The sequence below is a fragment of the Emys orbicularis genome, chromosome 7 (genome assembly GCF_028017835.1).
Source record: "Emys orbicularis isolate rEmyOrb1 chromosome 7, rEmyOrb1.hap1, whole genome shotgun sequence".
Classification (NCBI taxonomy): Eukaryota; Metazoa; Chordata; order Testudines; family Emydidae; genus Emys; species Emys orbicularis.
In genome coordinates, this window is record NC_088689.1 from 183,531 (window position 1) to 202,899 (window position 19,369).

The window sequence follows — 19,369 nt, forward strand, 5'->3', positions numbered from 1 at the left end:
GGATCTTTCCCTGGGACAGCCACGAGGGGGTGGGACAGGGGCAGAGTTCATGCTTGCCGGATTGCTGGCAGCAGGGACTGGCATTGCTTTCAACGTGAAAGGAGGCCAGTGCTATTATTAAAGTTTTAAGCAGCCACAAGTCTACGGCTTACCATGTCGGCCTGCTACACAAATTCCGGTGTCCTGCCCCGCTTCTCTGATCTGCACTGCAAGACCCCAGGCACTGAATGCGAAGGCCGAAAATTCAACCTTGTCCTGAGTGCGCATGTGATAGGTGCTGTGCATGGTCTTGTTCACAGAGAAAGACTATGTTCTTTGTTCACCCAAAAATTTAATCTTTCTGAGGAATTCACTCCCTTTTTCCCATCCCACAGCTGCGACTGTCTCCCGACCTAGCCTGGCATCACACTCCCAGAGGCTAGCGCAGATTAGGCGTAGGAAGAAGAGGACACGGGAGGACATGTTCTCGGAACTTATGGGCTGCTCCCGAGCCCAGGCAGCCCAGCAGACCCAGTGAGGGGAGAACTTGTCCCAAATGCACCGATCAGACATGGAACGGGAGGAGAGGTGGCGGCAGGAAGACCAGCAGGCGACTCAAACGCTGCTTGGACTCATGAGGGAGCAAACGGACACGCTCCGGTGCCTTGTGGATGTTCTGCAGGACCGGAGGCAGGAGGACAGTATATCTGTAACCGCTGCAGTATATCTGTAACCGCCCTCCCCCGCCACCAAGTCCCATACCCCCCTCACCCAAAGTCCAAAGAAGGAGGGGCGGCAGAGTCCATGAAAACTCTCACTCCACCCCTGCAGACTGCTCAAGCACCAGAAGGCTCTCATTCCCCAAAATTTGAAAAGTCCTTTCCTTCCCGCCTCACCCAAGCCCCCGTCCAAGTTTCATTCCCCAGTTTCATGTGCAGTTGCTAATAAAAAATACGTTTCTGTTAATTACTGTTTCCATCATGTTCTTTTAGAGGAGAGTCTGTCTGAACGGGGGGAAGGGGGTTGGTAATTGGACAGGACAGTCACCTTTACCAGGGTACAGAGGCGGGACAGGTTCAGCAGCAGGGCACACACACATTGCAGTCACTAGTTACCCTGGTCAGTCTGGGAGGTGGTTTTCATGTTCGGGGGGGGGGGGGGGGGGGGCTCTGTGACTTTGTGGTGGGGGAGGGCAGTTAGAGATCTTATGCAGCGGTCCTTATCCTGGATCACAGAGCCACGCAGCAGGGGATCTGTAACCGTCCTCCCCCTGCCACAAAGTCACATAGCCCACACACACAGAGTTTAGAAGCGTCCTTTGCATCAGTACACTACACCCGCTCCCCACCACAGTCTGCGTCCCAGGTTCAACACTTTACCGAGAAAACAGTAATAAAGAAAACGGTGTTCATTAACAAAATTCAAGTGATTTTATTTTTAAACGTGTGTTGGAAGGGGGGGAACGGGGTATGTAACTGGAGAGGATAGTGAATATTTACTTGGTAAAGAAACGGGGGCAGGTTCAGCTTCTCTATACACAAACTTAATAGTCACAGGTTACCCTGCTCACTCAGAAACCTAGCTTTCAAAGCCTCCCGGATGCACGGCGCGTCCCGCTGGGCTCTTCTAATCGCCCGGCTGTCTGGCTGGGCGTAATCAGCAGCCAGGCTATTTGCCTCAACCTCCCACCCCGCCATAAAGGTCTCCCCCTTGCTCTCACAGAGATTGTGGAGCACACAGCAAGCTGCAATAACAATGGGGATATTGGTTTCGCTGAGATCACAGCGAGTCAGTAAGGTTCTCCATCTCCCCTTGAGACGGCCAAAAGCACACTCCACCACCATTCTGCACTTGCTCAGCCGGTAGTTGAAAAGTTCTTTTTCAGTGTCCAGGGCGCCAGTATAGGGCTTCATGAGCCAGGGCATTAGCGGGTAGGCTGGGTCCCCGAGGATGACTATAGGCATCTCCACATCCCCAAGAGTTATTTTGTGGTCCGGGAAGTAAATACCTTCCTGCAGCCGTCTAAACAGACCAGAGTTCCTGAAAACACGAGCGTCATGAACCTTGCCCGGCCATCCGACGTTGATGTTTGTAAAACGTCCCCTATGGTCCACCAGTGCTTGCAGCACCATTGAAAAGTAGCCCTTTCGGTTAATGTACTGGCTGGCCTGGTGGTCCGGTCCCAGGATAGGGATGTGAGTTCCATCTATAGCCCCACCGCAGTTTGGGAATCCCATCGCGGCGAAGCCATCTATGATGACCTGCGCGTTTCCCAGGGTCACTACCTTTGAGAGCAGTAGCTCAACGATTGCGTTGGCTACTTGCATGACAACAACCCCCACGGTAGATTTGCCCACGCCAAAGTGGTTCGCGACTGACCGGTAGCTGTCTGGCGTTGCAAGCTTCCAGAGGGCTATGGCCACTCGCTTCTGGACACTCAGGGCTGCTCGCATCCGGGTGTCATTGCGCTTCAGGGCAGGGGACAGCAACTCACAAAGTTCGAGAAAAGTTCCCTTCCGCATGCGAAAGTTTCGCAGCCACTGTGATTCATCCCAGACCTGCAGCACTATGCGGTCCCACCAGTCCGTGCTTGTTTCCCGGGCCCAGAATCGCCGTTCCACAACATCAACATGACCCATTGCCAACATGATGTCCTCGGCGCGGGGTACCGTGCTTTGTGACAGGTCTGTGCCACTCTCAGACTTCAGGTCCTCACCGCGCTGCCGTAGCCTCCTCGCCCGATTTCTCAGCATCTGCCTCTGGGAAAGGTGGATGATAAGGTGCGAGGTGTTCACAACGGCCATAACTGCAGCGATGGTCGCAGCAGGCTCCATGCTCGCAGTGCTGTGGCGTCCGCGCTGTCACTGACCAGAAAAGTGCGCGAACTGATTTCCCGCCGGCGCTTTCAGGGAGGGAGGGCGGGAGTGACGGTCGGATGACGACAGTTACCCAAAAGCACCCTCGACACATTTTTTTACCCAGAAGGCATTGGCGGCTCAACACAGAATTCCAATGGGCAGCGGGGACTGCGGGAACTGTGGGATAGCTGCCCACAGTGCACCGCTTCCAATGTCGACGCTTGCCCCGTTAGTGTGGACTCACAAAGTCGAATTACTGTCCTTAGTGTGGACACACACGTTCGACTTTGTAATATCGATTCCACATATTCGATTTAAGTAAAATCGAACTACTCTCGTAGTGTAGACATACCCTTAATCACCCCTCTGAGACGCTCGCTCATCCAGCTCGGTCTAAATCTCCTGTCTATGAACCGTTTTCCCTTTCTCGGGATACAGGCCTCCGACAGCTCCTGCAACTTCAACTTAAAATAATCCTAGGCACCTTCCGCCTTTAGATCCATAAATATGTTAGTCCAATCCACTTCCCTAACTAGTCGCCTTAATTTATTAAAGTTAGCCCTTTTGAAATCGTAAACCTTAGTCTCCGATTTAATTCTGTTAATCCTTCCATTTAGTTTAAACCGAATTAGCTCATGATCACTCGAGCCAAGGTTGTCTCCTACAACCATTTCCTCAACGAGGTCCTCACTACTCACCAAAACCAAATCTAAAATGGCATCCCCCCTCGTCGGTTCAGCAACTACTTGATGAAGGAATTCATCAGCTATCACGTCTAGGAAAATCTGAGCCCTATTATTGTTACTAGCATTTGTTCCCCAATCAATATCCGGGAAGTTAAAGTCTCCCATGATTACACAGTTCCTATTAGTATTTACTTCCCTAAAAACATTAAAGAGTTCTCTATCCATATCCAGGGTAGATCCCGGCGGTCTATAGCACACCCCAAGCACTATCCCAGGGGAGGCTCTAGTAGTTCTTTTACCCAATGTGAGTATTCCCAGACAGACTCCGTCTTATCCATTCCATCACTTATTATTTCTTTACAGTTTACCTCATTATTGACATACAATGCTACTCCCCCACCTTCACCTTTGTTCCGGTCTTTCCTAAACAGCACATACCCTTCCATACCTGTACTCCAGTCATGACTACCGTTCCACCATGTTTCGGTTAGTCCTACGATATCCGGTTTCATATCTCGGACCAGGAGCTCCAATTCCTCCATTTTGTTACCTAGGCTTCTCGCATTGGTGTATAAACATCTTAATTTATGCCGTTTAGCCTCTCTCACATTCGTTATCCAATTTGGTACGGACACCGTACCGCCAGTATGACCTATTAGTCTAGTATCCATCCCCCCCCTCCTCCTTATGTCCAATCTCTTCCCCCCGGCTATATCCGTTCTTATCTCGTTGTCCTCCCTCTCAATGTTATAATCTGGCGTGGAGATTAACTGGACATCTCCCAACCGTCTCCCCCAAATTCCTAGTTTAAAGCTCTTTTGATGAGATGAGCCAGCCTCCCTCCCAGAAGTCTATTTCCTTCCCTACTTAGGTGAAGTCCATCCCGTGAGAACAGTTGTCTGTCCCCGAAAGCCTCCCAGTGGCCATACATCCCAAAGCCCTCCTTATAGCACCACTCCCTTAGCCAACTATTTATCATCACAATCCTGTCACCCCTTTGCTGCCCTTCTCTAGGAACAGGCAGAATCCCACTGAAGATGATCTGAGCCTCGATTTCCTTAAGCGTCTTCCCCAGCCTGGCATAATCTCCCTTGATTGTCTCCAGCGAGAACCTAGCTGTGTCATTCGTTCCTACGTGAAGGATGATCAAGGGGTTCTTACCTGCTCCTTTTAGGATCCTTTTCAACCGCAGGTCCACATCCCGTATCTTAGCGCCCGGTAGGCAGCACACACTTCTGTTCTCTGGGTCCGCCCTGGTCACAGGCCTGTCTAACCTCCTCAGTAAGGAGTCCCCAATCACGTAAACCTGCCTTTGCCTGGTGACAGTGCGATCTACTAATCTATCCTCTGTTCCCTCTAGTTGCAACCCCCGTCCATTCCTATTTTCCCTTATAATCCCCCTTATGCCATCCTGTATCCTCCCGGGGCCCAGATTTGGTGCTGTTTCCATCAACTCCTCCCCTCTTTCTATGGGACTAGCCGCTCTTCTCTTCTTCCTCACCCTCCCACCTTCAGTTACCACCTGCTGCACCCCTTCCTCGTTGTCCAAACACCCAAACCTGTTCCTGAGCTCTATTTCTCCTTCACTGGCCCTCCTTTTCCTTGGCCTGCTTCTCACATGCTTCCACTGCCCTTGTTCTCCCCCTGGCATTCCCCCCTCACAGGCCTTTGCCCCTGCTTCCACCTGTACCCCTGAGCATTCCCCTTCAGCCACTCCTTGCCTTTGCTCCATTAGCTGCTCGAACCCCCTTCTAAACTCTACCAGGGTATCTACCTGCATCTCCAAACCTCGGATCTTTTCTTCCAGCAGCTCTATTAGGCGGCACTTCATGCAGACATACCTCTGTTCAGGCACCCCCGCTAGGACCATGTACATACCGCAGCTGCCACATGCAATCATCTGCATTCTGTCCCCTGCTGCTTGGCTCATGGCTGCTGTTGTCTGTGCCCGCCTGCTCACCTGTGCCCTCCGCACCTGGGGTAACACAGCACACGGGACACCGCGCCCTCCTGCCTCCCCTTCCACCTCCCACTCAAACTCCCCTGTTAGCAGCCCTGTTCGCCGGCTCCTGTGCCGCTGCCTGGCTGGGTGGCCGCTTTTCTAGGCCCCCTAATCAGCCAAGCTCCGCCCCCTAATCAGGGCTCAGCCGCCCTCCCAGCACGCTGCCCCTACAGGCCTCTACACATACAAGCACTACAAAGACAGACGCAAATACAGATACCTTCTCCTCCAATGAGACTCCCACACCATTCCTCTGGGAGAGGGAGACTGGCCAGAGTGTATAAGGGAGGGTTCTGGTTTCAAAATGAGGGGGTCGGGGGCCTGAGGAAGTTGGCTGAGGCAGAGGCAGGAGTCCCAGCTGGGGACAGGTAGTGGAAGTGAGGGGCCCAGATCAGTGTGCAGTGCAGGCTACATAACCAAGGAGGTGTACAACCTTCCAGTAAACTACCACCTACGATATGAGTATGCAGCAGCATAGGGCAGGAGACAGCACAAGAGCAATGGCTCATTACGTGCTAATGGCTTTTACAATACCAATGAATGGCTTAATGGAACAGGAAGAGGAGGGCGAGCCAGAAATGTACGTTTCGCCCTTCTCGAGCCAACGTGTTACTGGGAATGGTGGGGGAGAGGACTGGAGAAGAAGAGACACACCAGTTTTCTCTCATGCGCTTAGTTACTGTAAGCGCCATATAATAGAACTGCCATGATTTGGGGACATATACCATGTCTGGGATTTCTCTCACTGACCCTCCACACACTCCCAACATCTCAAAACATAACCATAATCCCCATCCATGATAACAAAAAGTACTGGGGGTTGGGAGTGGCAATTAGGAATCACCTAGCATCTGTGTGGCTTAGTGGGAAGACCATTGGACTGGGAGTTAATTAATAGCTCTGCCACTGGCCTGCTGGGTGAACCTGGGCAAGTCACTTCACACCTCTGAGACTCAATTTCCCATCTGAAAATGGTGTAATGATGTAAAGATCTTTGAGATCCACTGATGAAAAAGTCTTTTTGTTATTACCTAGCCATAGCATTGTATCAACTGCAAACCTAAGTGAGAACTACAAATGCCTAAATAACCACTCTTACCAACAAAATTTCTTGCTGTTAAAAAAAAAAAAAAACGAAAAAAACACAACCCCCCACTCCTAAGTAATTCACTGACCAAAAACAAAAAAACAAAAACACCACTTTGTTAATGCAGAACTAAGGTTGACCAGAGGTATCTCATACCCTTCCAGCACGTCAAGTTTAGCAAAACTCTGACCTCTGAAAACTAGAAAATACAGAGTTAAGATACATGCCAATGCAACTTTAACTCTGCCTTTGTTGAGCAATGGCTCAATATGCTCATAGTACACATACTTATTACTCCTGTGGGGTTCTATGCCACTGTGTGTGTGCAGAATTCACGTCCCTCACAGATTTCTTTGCTTCCCCGAAGAAAAATGACTTTCTGACAGAGACGCAAAGAGAAGCTGCAACAGCAGTCACGCACCACTCCCTAGCTGCACAGGTACATAGTTTCAGGCACCCAGAGCAGTTGGCGGAGAGGTCACTGCAGGGCTGGGGACACCCCAGCCAGTGGCTCCTACCCTGAGCCGGGATCCGCTGCTAGTCCCGGCTGGGCTCAATGCAGGAGAGTCTGGGACTTCCTTTTCCTCTGCAAGGAGTGGCTGGGGCTGTGTCAGACCCACCCCCAGAAACCTCCCCCAGCTGCAGGAAGCTCAGCATCCTCCCCTGCTTCCTGCCCCATTGCTCCTCAGCTGCGGGGGGAGGGGTCACTGTATGGCAAGCTGCTCCCTCATCCACCCAACTCCTGTGCATCTGGACTCCCATACCCAGAAACCCCTGCCAAGCCTCACCCCGTACACCAGAATCCCTCTAGCCATCCATACCCAAACCCCACCCACTGTACCTCAAACTGTGCATCTGGAGCCCCCCTACACCCAGACCACCCCCTATTGAGTTTCCTGCACTCAAACCCCCACCCTGATGAGCCCCACCACCTTAGCCCCCACATCCAGACCTCCACGCCACTGACCCCCAACTAGCTGCACCCAGACCCCCACCCCACCAAGCCCCACTCCCGCAGCACCCAGACCCCCCTGCTGAGGCCCCCACACCCAGACCCCTCCGCTGAGCCCCAACCACCTTCACCTGGAAGCCCCTGCAGAGTCCCACTGCCCCTGCACCTTAACCCCCCCCCCCCCAATGCATACAGCTAATCATAAACCCCATTCAACAGCATAATCCAGTTTCATGGACCTCAGATAAGGAGAGTGAAAAGAACTGCAGGGAGGATGTGGGTTGTAGGGGAGAGAAGTTAGATAGGAGGAGACCCTCTTTCTATCATGAGGGATCTAGACAGACTTATGTGCAGTGCTGGGGAGGAGCTGATGATCATGGTATATGTATGTACCAGGGACATAGGGAAAGGTAGGAGAGGGGTCCTGGAGGTCAAGTTTAGGTCGCTAGGTAAGAGATTAAAGTCCAGGACCTACACAGCAGCATTTTCTGAAATGCTTCCAGTTTCACATGCAGGACTAGAAAGAGAGGCAGAACTGCAGGATCTCAATCTGTTGATGAGATGATGGTGTAGGGAGGAGGGTTTTAGGTTTATTAGGAAGTGGGGAACCTTTTGGGGAAGGAGAAGCCTATACTGGAAGGATGGGTTCCACTTAAACCAAAATGGAACCAGACTGCTGACATGTAAAATTTAAGAAGTTGTAGAGGATTTTTTAAACTAAGGGCTGGGTGAAAACTGACAAGGGAACAGCTTATTCCTCCAGCCCCTAGGGATGAATTTATTACTATATTCTATTAAAGGGGATAAGAAAGATGTTGGTAAAGTACAGGTAGGAGTTAGTAAGGAAGAATCAAACATAAGAATCCTAGTTAAATGTAACACCCGAAGCTAAACAACTGAACACTGACAAAATGTACAAGTGCTTATATACAAATGCTAGAAGTCTAAATACTAAGAGAGGTGTACAATGCCTGGTATTAAATAAGGATATTGATATAATAGGCATCATGAAAGTTTGGTGGAAGGAGGAGACATGGTAATAACAGAGTACAAAATATATAGGAATGACAGAGTAGGTCACGCTAATGGGGGAGTGGCACTATATGCGAAAGAAATCAGAGTCAAATAAAATTAAAAATCTTAAATTCATCAGACTGGGTCATAAATCCCTATGGATAGAAATTCCATGCTTGAATAATAAAGAGTACAGCAGTAGGAATGTACTACCAACTATCTGACAGAGATGGTGATTGTGAAATGCTCAGGGAGATTAGAGACGATAGGAAAAAAAAGAGAGCACTCAATAATAATGGGGGATTTCAACTATCCCCATATTGACTGGGTATGTGTCACCACAGGAAGGGATGTAGAGATAAAATTTCTAGACACCATAAGTGACTTCTTCTTCGAGCAGCTTGTCCTGGAACCCAAAAGGGGAGAGAAAAATCTTGATCTAGTCCTACGTGAAACATAGAATTTGATCCAAGAGGTGAGTATAGCTGAACTGCTTGGCAACAGTGAATTTAATTGAATTTAACATCCTTGTAGAAGGAAAAATGCTGAAGAAACCCACCACAGCAGCATTTAACTTCAAAAAGGAGGAACACCACAAAAATGAGGAAATTAGTTAAACAGAAATTAAAGTAACAGTCACAAGGGTGAAATGTCTTCAAACTGCCTAGAAACTATTTAAAAACACCATAATAGAGGCTCAAACTAGAAGTACACCCCAAACTTAAAAAACAAAAACCACACACACATTAGGAGGACCAGAAAAATTCAACCATGGCTAAACAGCAGAATAAGAGAGATGGTTAGAGGCAAAAAGGCATCCTTTAAAAATTAGAAGTCAATTCCTAGAGAGGAAAATAGAAAGGAGTATAAACTCTGGCAGGCCCAGTGTAAAAGTACAATAAGGCAGTCCAAGAAAGAATGTGAACTAGCTAAAGACACAAAAACTAACAGTATTTTTTTTTTATTACATAGAAGCAAGAAACCTGCCCATAGAATAGAATCATAGAATCTCAGGGCTGGAAGGGACCTCAGGAGGTCATCTAGTCCAACCCCCTGCTCAAAGCAGGACCAATCCCCAACTAAATCATCCCAGCCAGGGCTTTGTCAAGCCTGACCTTAAAAACCTCTAAGGAAGGAGATACCGCCACCTCCCTAGGTAACCCATTCCAGTGCTTCACCACCCTCCTAGTGAAACAGGTTTTCCTAATATCCAACCTAAACCTCCCCCACTGCAACTTGAGACCATTACTCCTTGTTCTGTCATCTGCTACCACTGAGAACAGTCTAGATCCATCCTCTTTGGAACCCCCTTTCAGGTAGTTGAAAGCAGCTATCAAATCCCCCCTCATTCTTCTCTTCTGGAGACTAAACAATCCCAGTTCCCTCAGCCTCTCCTCATAAGTCATGTGCTCCAGCCCCCTAATCAGTTTTGTTGCCCTCCGCTGGACTCTTTCCAATTTTTCCACATCCTTCTTGTAGTGTGGGGCCCAAAACTGGACACAGTACTCCAGATGAGGCCTCACCAATGCCAAATAGAGGGGAATGATCACATCCCTCGATCTGCTGGCAATGCTCCTACTTATATAGCCCAAAATGCTGTTAGCCTTCTTGGCAACAAGGGCACACTGTTGACTCATATCCAGCTTTTCGTCCACTGTAACCCCTAGGTCCTTTTCTGCAGAACTGCTGCCTAGCCACTCGGTCCCTAGTCTGTAGCAGTGCATGGGATTCTTCCGTCCTAAGTGCAGGACTCTGCACTTGTCCTTGTTGAACCTCATCAGATTTCTTTTGGCCCAATCCTCTAATTTGTCTAGGTCCCTCTGTATCCTATCCCTACCTTCCAGCGTATCTACCACTCCTCCCAGTTTAGTATCATCTGCAAACTTGCTGAGGGTGCAATCCACGCCATCCTCCAGATCATTAATGAAGATATTGAACAAAACCGGCCCCAGGACCGACCCTTGATTTTAGCAAAGCTTTTGATACGGTCTCCCACAGTATTCTTGCTAGCAAGTTAAAGATGTATGCGCTGAATGAATGGACTATAAGGTGGATAGAAAGCTGGCTAGATCATCGGGCTCAACGGGTAGTGATCAATGGCTCCATGTCTACTTGGCAGCCGGTATCAAGCCCATCACAGGATTTTCCCTCAGCTACCTGGCGTGCCGCACTGCCTTGCTTCCATTACCTCACAATTATAAACGTGCCGAGGGTGTTTCCCTTTCACCAAGGGTACCTTTCATTCCACAACTCTTTTTCAAACAGACCAAGTCACAAGCAAATTGCAGCAGAAACTCTCCACACAACTTCTCTTCTTCACACAGATCACCCCCTGAGTTTCTTGATGACCTCCTGAGGTCCCTTCCAACCCTGGTATTCTATGATTCTCTCTCTGCTTCTTGTTCCTACCAATTACTACCAATTGTATCAATAGCTTGGTAATTACCACTCAGGTGCTCATAATCCCCCAACAGAAAGTAGTTAACTGTTTCCAGACTTTTCTGTGCTGCAGCAATGTCAGTGATCAGGGTGCTGCTGCTAGTACTCTGTCAAACAGTTAGTGGACAATGAGGTGCTAAAGATGCACTCAAGGAAGACAAGGTCATTATGGAGAAGGTACATGACTATTTTGCATCAGTCTTTACTGCAGAGGATTCTTTTTAGGAGCCAAATCTGAGGAACTGTCCCAGATTGAAGTGTCAATAGAGGAGGTTTTGGAACAAACTGATAAATTAAACAGTAATAAGTCACCAGGACCAGATGGTATTCACCCAAGAGTTCTGAAGGAACTCAAATATGAAACTCCATAATTACTAACTCTGTATCAGACGACTGGAGGATAGCTAACGTAATGCCAAAGGCTTCAGAGGCAATCCTGACAATTACAGGCTGGTAAGTCTAACTTCTGTACTAGACAAATTGGCTAAAAGAATAGTAAAGAACAGGCAGGCTCAGTGGGACCCCAAGCACATCAGGTGGCACCCCAGAAGGGGAGTCCAACCCATCACAGTGATGCAGCGAGCAGGGTCGTGTGCACAGCTTATTGCTCTGAGACACTGGTGGTGATTTTAACTGTGTCGGCCAGGGAACAGACAAAGTGATTACTGGTTTGTTATTTTCTGTTTGCTTATTTCGGGCAAGGGAAGTAGGAGCAGAAAAGTAGGAAAATGAGTGCAAGTAAAGCTACCAAAAAGTTGGAGCTCTACAGATTGCAGATAGAAGAAAGCAAAAAAAGAACACAAAAGATGTATGGAATTCCAGGAAGCAGAATAAGCCAGACAAAAAGCAGTCCATGAGAGGGCCATGGAAACCCAGAAGCCAGCCATGGAACTGAGACAGCTAGAGGCCGATAAAGAAAGTGAAGCTGGAAGCTAGCAATGGAGGAGTGTGACAACTCTGTATTTCGGGGGAACACCCTGCACCCCCATGTTCTTCCTTATAATATGATTGTGTGATATCCAATGCAAAGTTTGTCATGTCGGGTGTCTTTTGAAGGCTCATGGTGCACTAAGCATTGTTGTTTATAGAGTTATGAGACTGAAAATGTGTCCTCATGGCTTAAAACAAGCCCAGACAAAACTCTCCAGGAACAGAGGGGCGGTTCACACCTCATCAGGACATGTATGGGACAAACCCGGCCCAGCCTCACAGGAACAAAGGACACTGGCCTAGGCAGCAACAAAGGATCTGTTGGACTCTCGAGTAAGTCACCCCCCTTCCCTTGGTCAGTCAGGGACTACAATGAGGTAATGCTCACCTGACCCTGAAGGGGGGTGGCAAAGCCAAGAGGGAAGAAAGAGCATGATAAAAGGGAGAGACATTTGCCATGCTCTTCCTCTCTCTTCCACCTCCATCTACAGACATCACCACCAAGCGACTGAAGTGCTGATCAAAGGGGAGAGCCTGGCTGAAGGGCAACCAGCCAGCCTGCGGTGAGAAGCATCTAAGTTTGTAAGGGCATTGAAAGTGTTAAGATCAGCTTAGAATGCATTTTGCTTTTATTTTGTTTGACCAAATCTGACTTCTTGTGCTTTGACTTATGATCACTTAAAATCTATCTTTTGTAGTGAATAAATTTGTTTGTTTATTCTACCTGAAGCAGTGCAGAGACCCCCCTTGGAATAACAAGCCTGGAACATATCAATTTCTTTGTTAAATTGATGAACCATATAGGCTTGCAGCGTCCAGTGGGCATAACTGGACACTGCAAGACAGAGGTTCCTAGGGTTGTGTCTGGGACCGGAGATAATGGCTCGTGTCACTCAGTTGCACAATCCAAGCAGCGGCTGGCCAAAAGTGCCCACTCTCGTAGCTGGGAGCAGCTTACATCTAGAGGCTGTGCGTGAACATCCCAGGAGTGGGGGTTCTCACAGCAGAGTAGGTAAGGCTGGCTCCCAGAGTCGAGGACTGAAGTGGCCTAGCAGATCACCAGTCCAGCTAACACCAGGGGAACATCACAAGGAGAAAGAAAAAGAGAGAAAGCATGAACTAGCCTTAATGGAATGGAGGAAACAGAACCCCACACTAGGGGCTCAACCTCTTCAAAAATCCACAAGTGGAAGGGGTTGTGTCCTGCATACAGCGAGTCTGGGGACACTATTGAATATTTCATCACCTTTGAGAGGCTGTGTGTGCTCCATGAGATTCCTGAGGATCAACAGATGACCATTTTGGTTGCAAAGTTCTCTATGAGAGCTCTGGATATATTCAATAAAATGTCAATTGATGATGTTTCAAATTATGGTAAATTTAAGGAATTGGTTTTAAAACAGTTTCAGATTACACCTGAAACTTATAGAGTAAAATTTAGAAGCTTTAAGAGAGGGACTGGATTGAGTAATGTGGCATATGTAAACTAAATGAGAGATTTACTGGATAAGTGGGTAAGGGGAAAAGGTATTTCAAGCTTTAAAGAACTGTGTGATTTGGTGGCTCAGGAACAGTTCCTGAATATGTCTAATGATGATGTAAAACAGTGTTTATGGGATAAAAAGGTAAAAATGGTCAAAGAACTTGCAACTTTTGCTGATGAATTTGAACAATCCCAAGCATCTATTAGGTATAGATCACAGAGAGAGGGGTTTAAGTTTGGTGGGAAGCAGACTTCCCGTTTTACCCCTGGGAAGGAGGAGGGTGGATGGGAGACTGGACGCTATAAAATCATGAATGGTGTGGAGAAAGTGAATAGGGAAGTGTTATTTATCCCTTCACATAGCACAAGAACCAGGGGTCATCCAATGAAATTAATAGGCAGCAAGTTTAAAACAAACATAAGGAAGTACTTCCTTAACACACACACAACCTGTGGAACTTGTTGCCATCAGAAGTTGAGAAGGCCAAAAGTGTAAATGTATTGAAAAAGCAGCAAAGAGTCCTGTGACACCTTATAGACTAACATGCATCCGAAGAAGTGGGTATTCACCCACGAAAGCTCATGCTCCAAAACATCTGTTAGTCTATAAGGTGCCACAGGACTCTTTGCTGCTTTTACAGATCCAGACTAACACGGCTACCCCTTTGATACTTGTATTGAAAAAGGATTAGCTAAATTCATGAAGGCTAGATCCATCAATGGCTATTAGCCACATGGTCAGGGACGCAACCCCATACTCTGGGTGTCCCTAAACCTCTGACTGCCAGAAGCTGGGACTGGACAACAAAGAACGGATCACTCCAATTTGTCCAGTTCTGTTCATCTGGCACCAGCCACTGTAATGGGTTAGACAGAGTAGTGGTCTAACTCCTTATGGCATTCTTATATTCCCCTTGCTAACACCAAGAACCCCAGAGAAAAACAATTAGATTTTTGTGAGTGCTCTTCCAACTCACCCGGTAAAATGCAGAGGAAGATGGCTGGTCTTGTGATGGTGGAATGAATGATGGTCCACCATACTGTGCCAAGAACACCGAGAAATCTGATTTTTTAACTTTTTGCGGCTCCTGGAAATAGTTCAACTTTGCTAAAGTTGGGGAGGGAAAAAACAAACAAATCCACCATCAAATCACTAGACAAAGATTGTGGAAAGGCTAATGTTGTGCCACTGTTCTAAAAGAGATGACTTGGGTAAATATAGGCTCGTTAGCCTGACATCAATGCCAGGCAAAAAAAAGGAAAAGCTGATATGCAATTAGTAAAGGATGATAGTATATTTAATGCCAATCAACATGATTTCAGGGAAAATATTTTATGTCAAACAAATTTTATCTTTTTTTTATTACAAGTATGGTTGATAAAGGTAACCATGACATAATATGCTTAGACTTCTGTAAAGCAGTTGACTTAGTCCCACATGATATTCTGATTTTAGTAAAAATTAGAACTATACAAACCAATGTAGCCCATATTAAGTTAATTTAAAACTGATTAAATGATAAATCGCTAAGTAATTATAAGTGAGCATGTGACGGGGTAGTCTGCCCCTTAAGGGCAGTAGCTCAGTAGTAGTTGTCAGCCCACCCCACCACATGGCATGGTCCTTCAAGGGTTCGAAAGGTCCAAGAGGACCAAATGGGGATGTGGGGAAGAAATAGTCCTGGGAATGAGCAGTTCTTGGGAGGAAATCCTGTAACTGTATCCTTTAAGGGCCTAGGGCCAGGAGCCTTCCAGAGAGGGAGGGGCAAGGCTCCCCTCTCCTCCCAACCAACTGGGAATGAGCTGGGAGAAGGGGACCAGCATAAATAATGTTCTCTCCTTCCTCCCAGCAGGGCAGCAAATGCCTGCAGACACGGTAGGGCAGTGGTGGGCAATCTGCGGCCCATCAGGGTAATGCGCTGGCGGGCCGCGAGACAGTTTGTTTACATTGACTGTCCACAGGCACGGCCACCCGCAGCTCCCAATGGTTGCAGTTCGCCATTCCCGGCCAATGGAGCTGCGGGAAGCGGCAGCCAGCACGTCCCTGTGGTCCGCGCCGCTTCCCGCAGCTCCCATTGGCTGGGAACGGCAAAGCACAGCCACTGGGCGCTGCGGGCAACTGTGCACGCTGATGGTCAATGTAAACAAACTGTCTCGTGGCCCGCCAGCGCATTACTCTGGGCGGCTGCGTGCGGCCTGTGGGCCGCAGATTGCCCAAAACTGCTATAGGGAGTAAGAAGGCTCCTGCAGGGCCCTGAGCTAGCAGGGAGGAGACAGCAGCAGCAGAAGGCTGCCTGCTGTATCCTCCTAGCCTGAGGATTAATTGAGGGAAAAGGGGCCAGTTGAAGATGAAACTGGCTAAATTATAATCCAGCCCTAAGGAGGAGAGCTAGAGTGTCTGCTGTGAGAAGAGTGACTGTTTCTGTTGACCAATATGTGTTTAGCTAATATTTATCTATCACATCATCAGTATGAATCATTCACACCGCATATATTAATATGTATTAAGCACACAATATGAACATACCATTATATTGTATTGTATTATATTTCTAGCAGTCACATGGCCTGAACTGGCCTATGTCTTTTTATAATCCTGTTCATTTATGTATAGCACTTTGCAAAGTTGAAGTCAGATTTGGCATTAGGAAATGGAAATCCTGTCAAAGACAAAATACATTAATATTCTGCCCTGATACAGGCTGGGGAGGGAGGTACATTACCTTCAAAGACCAATACCTGGAATGCTAGTATCCAAAACAAAGATAAGGAAGATACAGAACAAGTTAAGGAACTGGTACAAACTAGATTTTAGTGATGTGTAAAGAGTTTTGTAACTTATAAAATCATCCTATAAATACTACCAGCGGAAATGTGAAATTTGGAAGCACATCTTCTGTGTAAGATTAATTTTAAAATGCTGAACAATATAGCCTCCCAGAAACTATCAGGTTGAATCTTTTTTCCTATACTATATTATTAATTTTTAGCAATAAACCTGACTGATATTGGTTATTTGGCCTCAAGTAAATTACATAAAGAACCAAAGTGTGGACAAACAATCAAGTATGCGATTTATTACATGTCAAACATGTCATTGATGTATAGCCTGGTATAAGAAGAGAGCTAGGAGGATTGAGGATCCCGCGATAAGGAGAGAGAGAGAATGACTGTTTGAAGCACAACACCAACTCAGGGAAGGGGGGTGCTCTCCTGAACGGGCACAAAGAGCTGACCAGGACTCTTACTGGGACCTAGAGTAGGGTGATCTGGGGCAACTAACAAAGTCAGTCACCCTCTGTAGAAAATGTAATAAACCAGACTCTACAAAGGGTATGCATATTTCTGAACCAAGCTAAGCCTGGTAATTGAATGAAAGAACTGAAAGGGGCATTGAGTGCACCAGTAGAGCCACAAAGAGGCATGCTGGAGAAGCTCATCCCTTGACAGAGGAATAGTCATCGGGGGGGGGGGGGGTGAAGGGGCTTTCTAGTGAGGTCTCACAGGGATCTCTTCTCGGCGCAATGCTATTCAATAACTTTATAAATTATCTGGAACAGATATAAAATTGCAGCTAGCAAAACTTCCAGAGGGCACACAGTTGTAGAATGGCTAATAAAAGGGACAAATCAGTTATATAGACCGATCTGGAGAGCTTGGTAAAGTGGGTTCATTTGAACAACATGCATTTTAATACAGATGAATCCAAGGTCATGCATCTAGGAACACTAAATGTAGGTCAAACTTACAAGATGGGGGCCTGTGTCTTTGAATGAAGTGACACTGAGAAGGATTTACAGGTCATGATAGATAAGTAGCTGAACAGGAGCTCCCAGTGTGATCCTGTAGAACATAAGAACAGTCATACTGGGTCAGACCAAAGGTCCATCTAGCCCAGTATCCTGTCTTCCGACAGTGGCCAATGCCAGGGGCCCCAGAGGGAATGAACAGAACAGGTAATCATCAAGTGATCCATCCCGTCGCCCATTCCCAGTTTCTAGTAAACAGAGGCTAGGGACACCACCCCAGCCCAGCCTGGCTAATAGCCATTGATGGACCTAAGGGTATGCCTACACTACAAAAAATGACCTGCAGCAGTGAGTGCCAGAGCCCGGGTGAACAGACTTGGGCTCATGGTCCCACATTACAGGGCTAAAAATAGCAGTGTATACTTTCCCACTCAGGCTGGAGACAAGGCTCTGAGACCTTCCTCCTTTGCCAGGTCTCAGAGCCAGGGCTTCAGCCCAAGCCCAAAACATCTACACTGCTATTTTTAGTCCTGTAGCGCGAATGTCATCAGCCCAAGTCAACTGACCTAAGCTCTAAGACTCGCTGCCATCAGGTTTTTTTTTTTTTTTTTTTTTTTTTTGGCAGTGTAGATGTACTCTTTTAGGGCTAACATGGTCCTTGGATGCATTAGCAAGGAAATATCAAGTTGGGGTAAGGAGGTGGTAACGACCCTGAACACAGCATTAGTGAGACCATTACCGAAATATTATGTCCAGTTCTACTGTCCACTCTTCTAAAAGGATATTGAAAAAATGGAAATGACTCAGAAAAGAGCACAAGAATGCACTGAGGTTTGGGAAACATGCCTTATAGGTTAGAACCTTACAAAGCTCAATGTATTTAGTTTATCCACTCAAAAAAGAGATCTTGGAGTCATTGTGAATAGTTCTCTGAAAACATCCAGTCAATGTGCAGCGGCAGTCAAAAAAGCTAACAGAACATTGGGAATCATTAAGAAAGGGATAGATAGTGTGACAGGTCGGGCCAGATGGCTACAGCAGTGATAGAAGGCAGATATATTAGCCTCAGGTTAAGCAGGTCCCTTTTCCCTGGGTAAGGTAACAGGGGCAGTTCCAGAACAATCAGGAACTTGCTGGAACAAATTAAGGCAAACAGGCTAATTAGGACACCTGGAGCCAATTAAGAAGCTGCTAGAATCAATTAAGACAAGCAGGCTAATCAGGGCACCTGGTTTAAAAGGACCTCACTTCAGTCAGTGAGGGGCGCATGAGAAGAGCTGAGAGTAAGAGGCGCAAAAAGCTGAGAGCGAGTAGGCGTACTACTGGAGGACTGTGAAGTACAAGTGTTATCAGATATCAGGAGGAAGGTCCTGTGGTGAGGATAAAGAAGGTGTTGGGAGGAGGCTATGGGGAAGTAGCCCAGGGAGTTGTAGCTGTCACGCAGCTGTTACAGGAGACACTATAGACCGCTGCAATCCACAGGGCCCTGGGCTGGAACCCAGAGTAGAGGGTGGGCCTGGGTTCCCCCCATTCCCCTCAAAGGCATTCTCTGTTTGGGTAACTGCATCCTTGCATGGTGGAACTATTCCTGTTTAAGCCATCATCACTGCAGTCCGGATTCAGCAAAAGGCTGTATGACATGCAAGGATTTCGGAAATCTGTTTCCTTTTGATGATTAAAAAGCCACAAAACACCATTTTCTCAAGAAGAAAGAGAAGAGACTATTCCAAGGGGAAGGAAGATAGTCTTGAAGTTAAGGCACAAAACAGGGAATAAGGAAATCTGAGCTCTGTTCTTGCCTCTGCCACAGACTTTGTCTGATCTTGAGCAAGTGCCTCCGGACAAAATTTTCCAAATCAGTCTGATCATGGGTGCCTCTGTTTCTCAGTACCCAACTTAAGACATCGATGGTCTGATTTTCAGAAGTGCTGAGTGCCTATACCTCCATTAAATGGGAGATGCATATTTTGTTTTGTTTTTTTAAATCTGGCCCCAGGCATCTCAAGATCATAGAAAATTGGGGTTGGAAGAGACCTCAAGAGATCATCTAGTCCAACCCCCTGCTCAAAGCAGGACCAACACCAACTAAATCATCCCAGCCAGGGCTTTGTCAAGCCGGGCCTTAAAAACCTCTAAGGATGGAGATTCCACCAACTCCCTAGGCAACCCATTCCAATGCTTCACCACCCT

The 19,369-nt window shown here is 47.3% G+C and overlaps 1 protein-coding gene across 1 annotated transcript in view; it reads right to left on the reverse strand.

Moving 5' to 3' along the window:
- The window catches only part of TCTN3 (tectonic family member 3), an 89,823-nt gene that overhangs the window by 62,370 nt on the left and 8,084 nt on the right, over positions 1-19,369 (reverse strand). Inside the window, exon 4 of the mRNA XM_065408409.1 lies at positions 14,408-14,538. Coding sequence (XP_065264481.1) covers positions 14,408-14,538 — 131 coding nt within the window. The remainder of the gene's footprint in view (positions 1-14,407; positions 14,539-19,369) is intronic.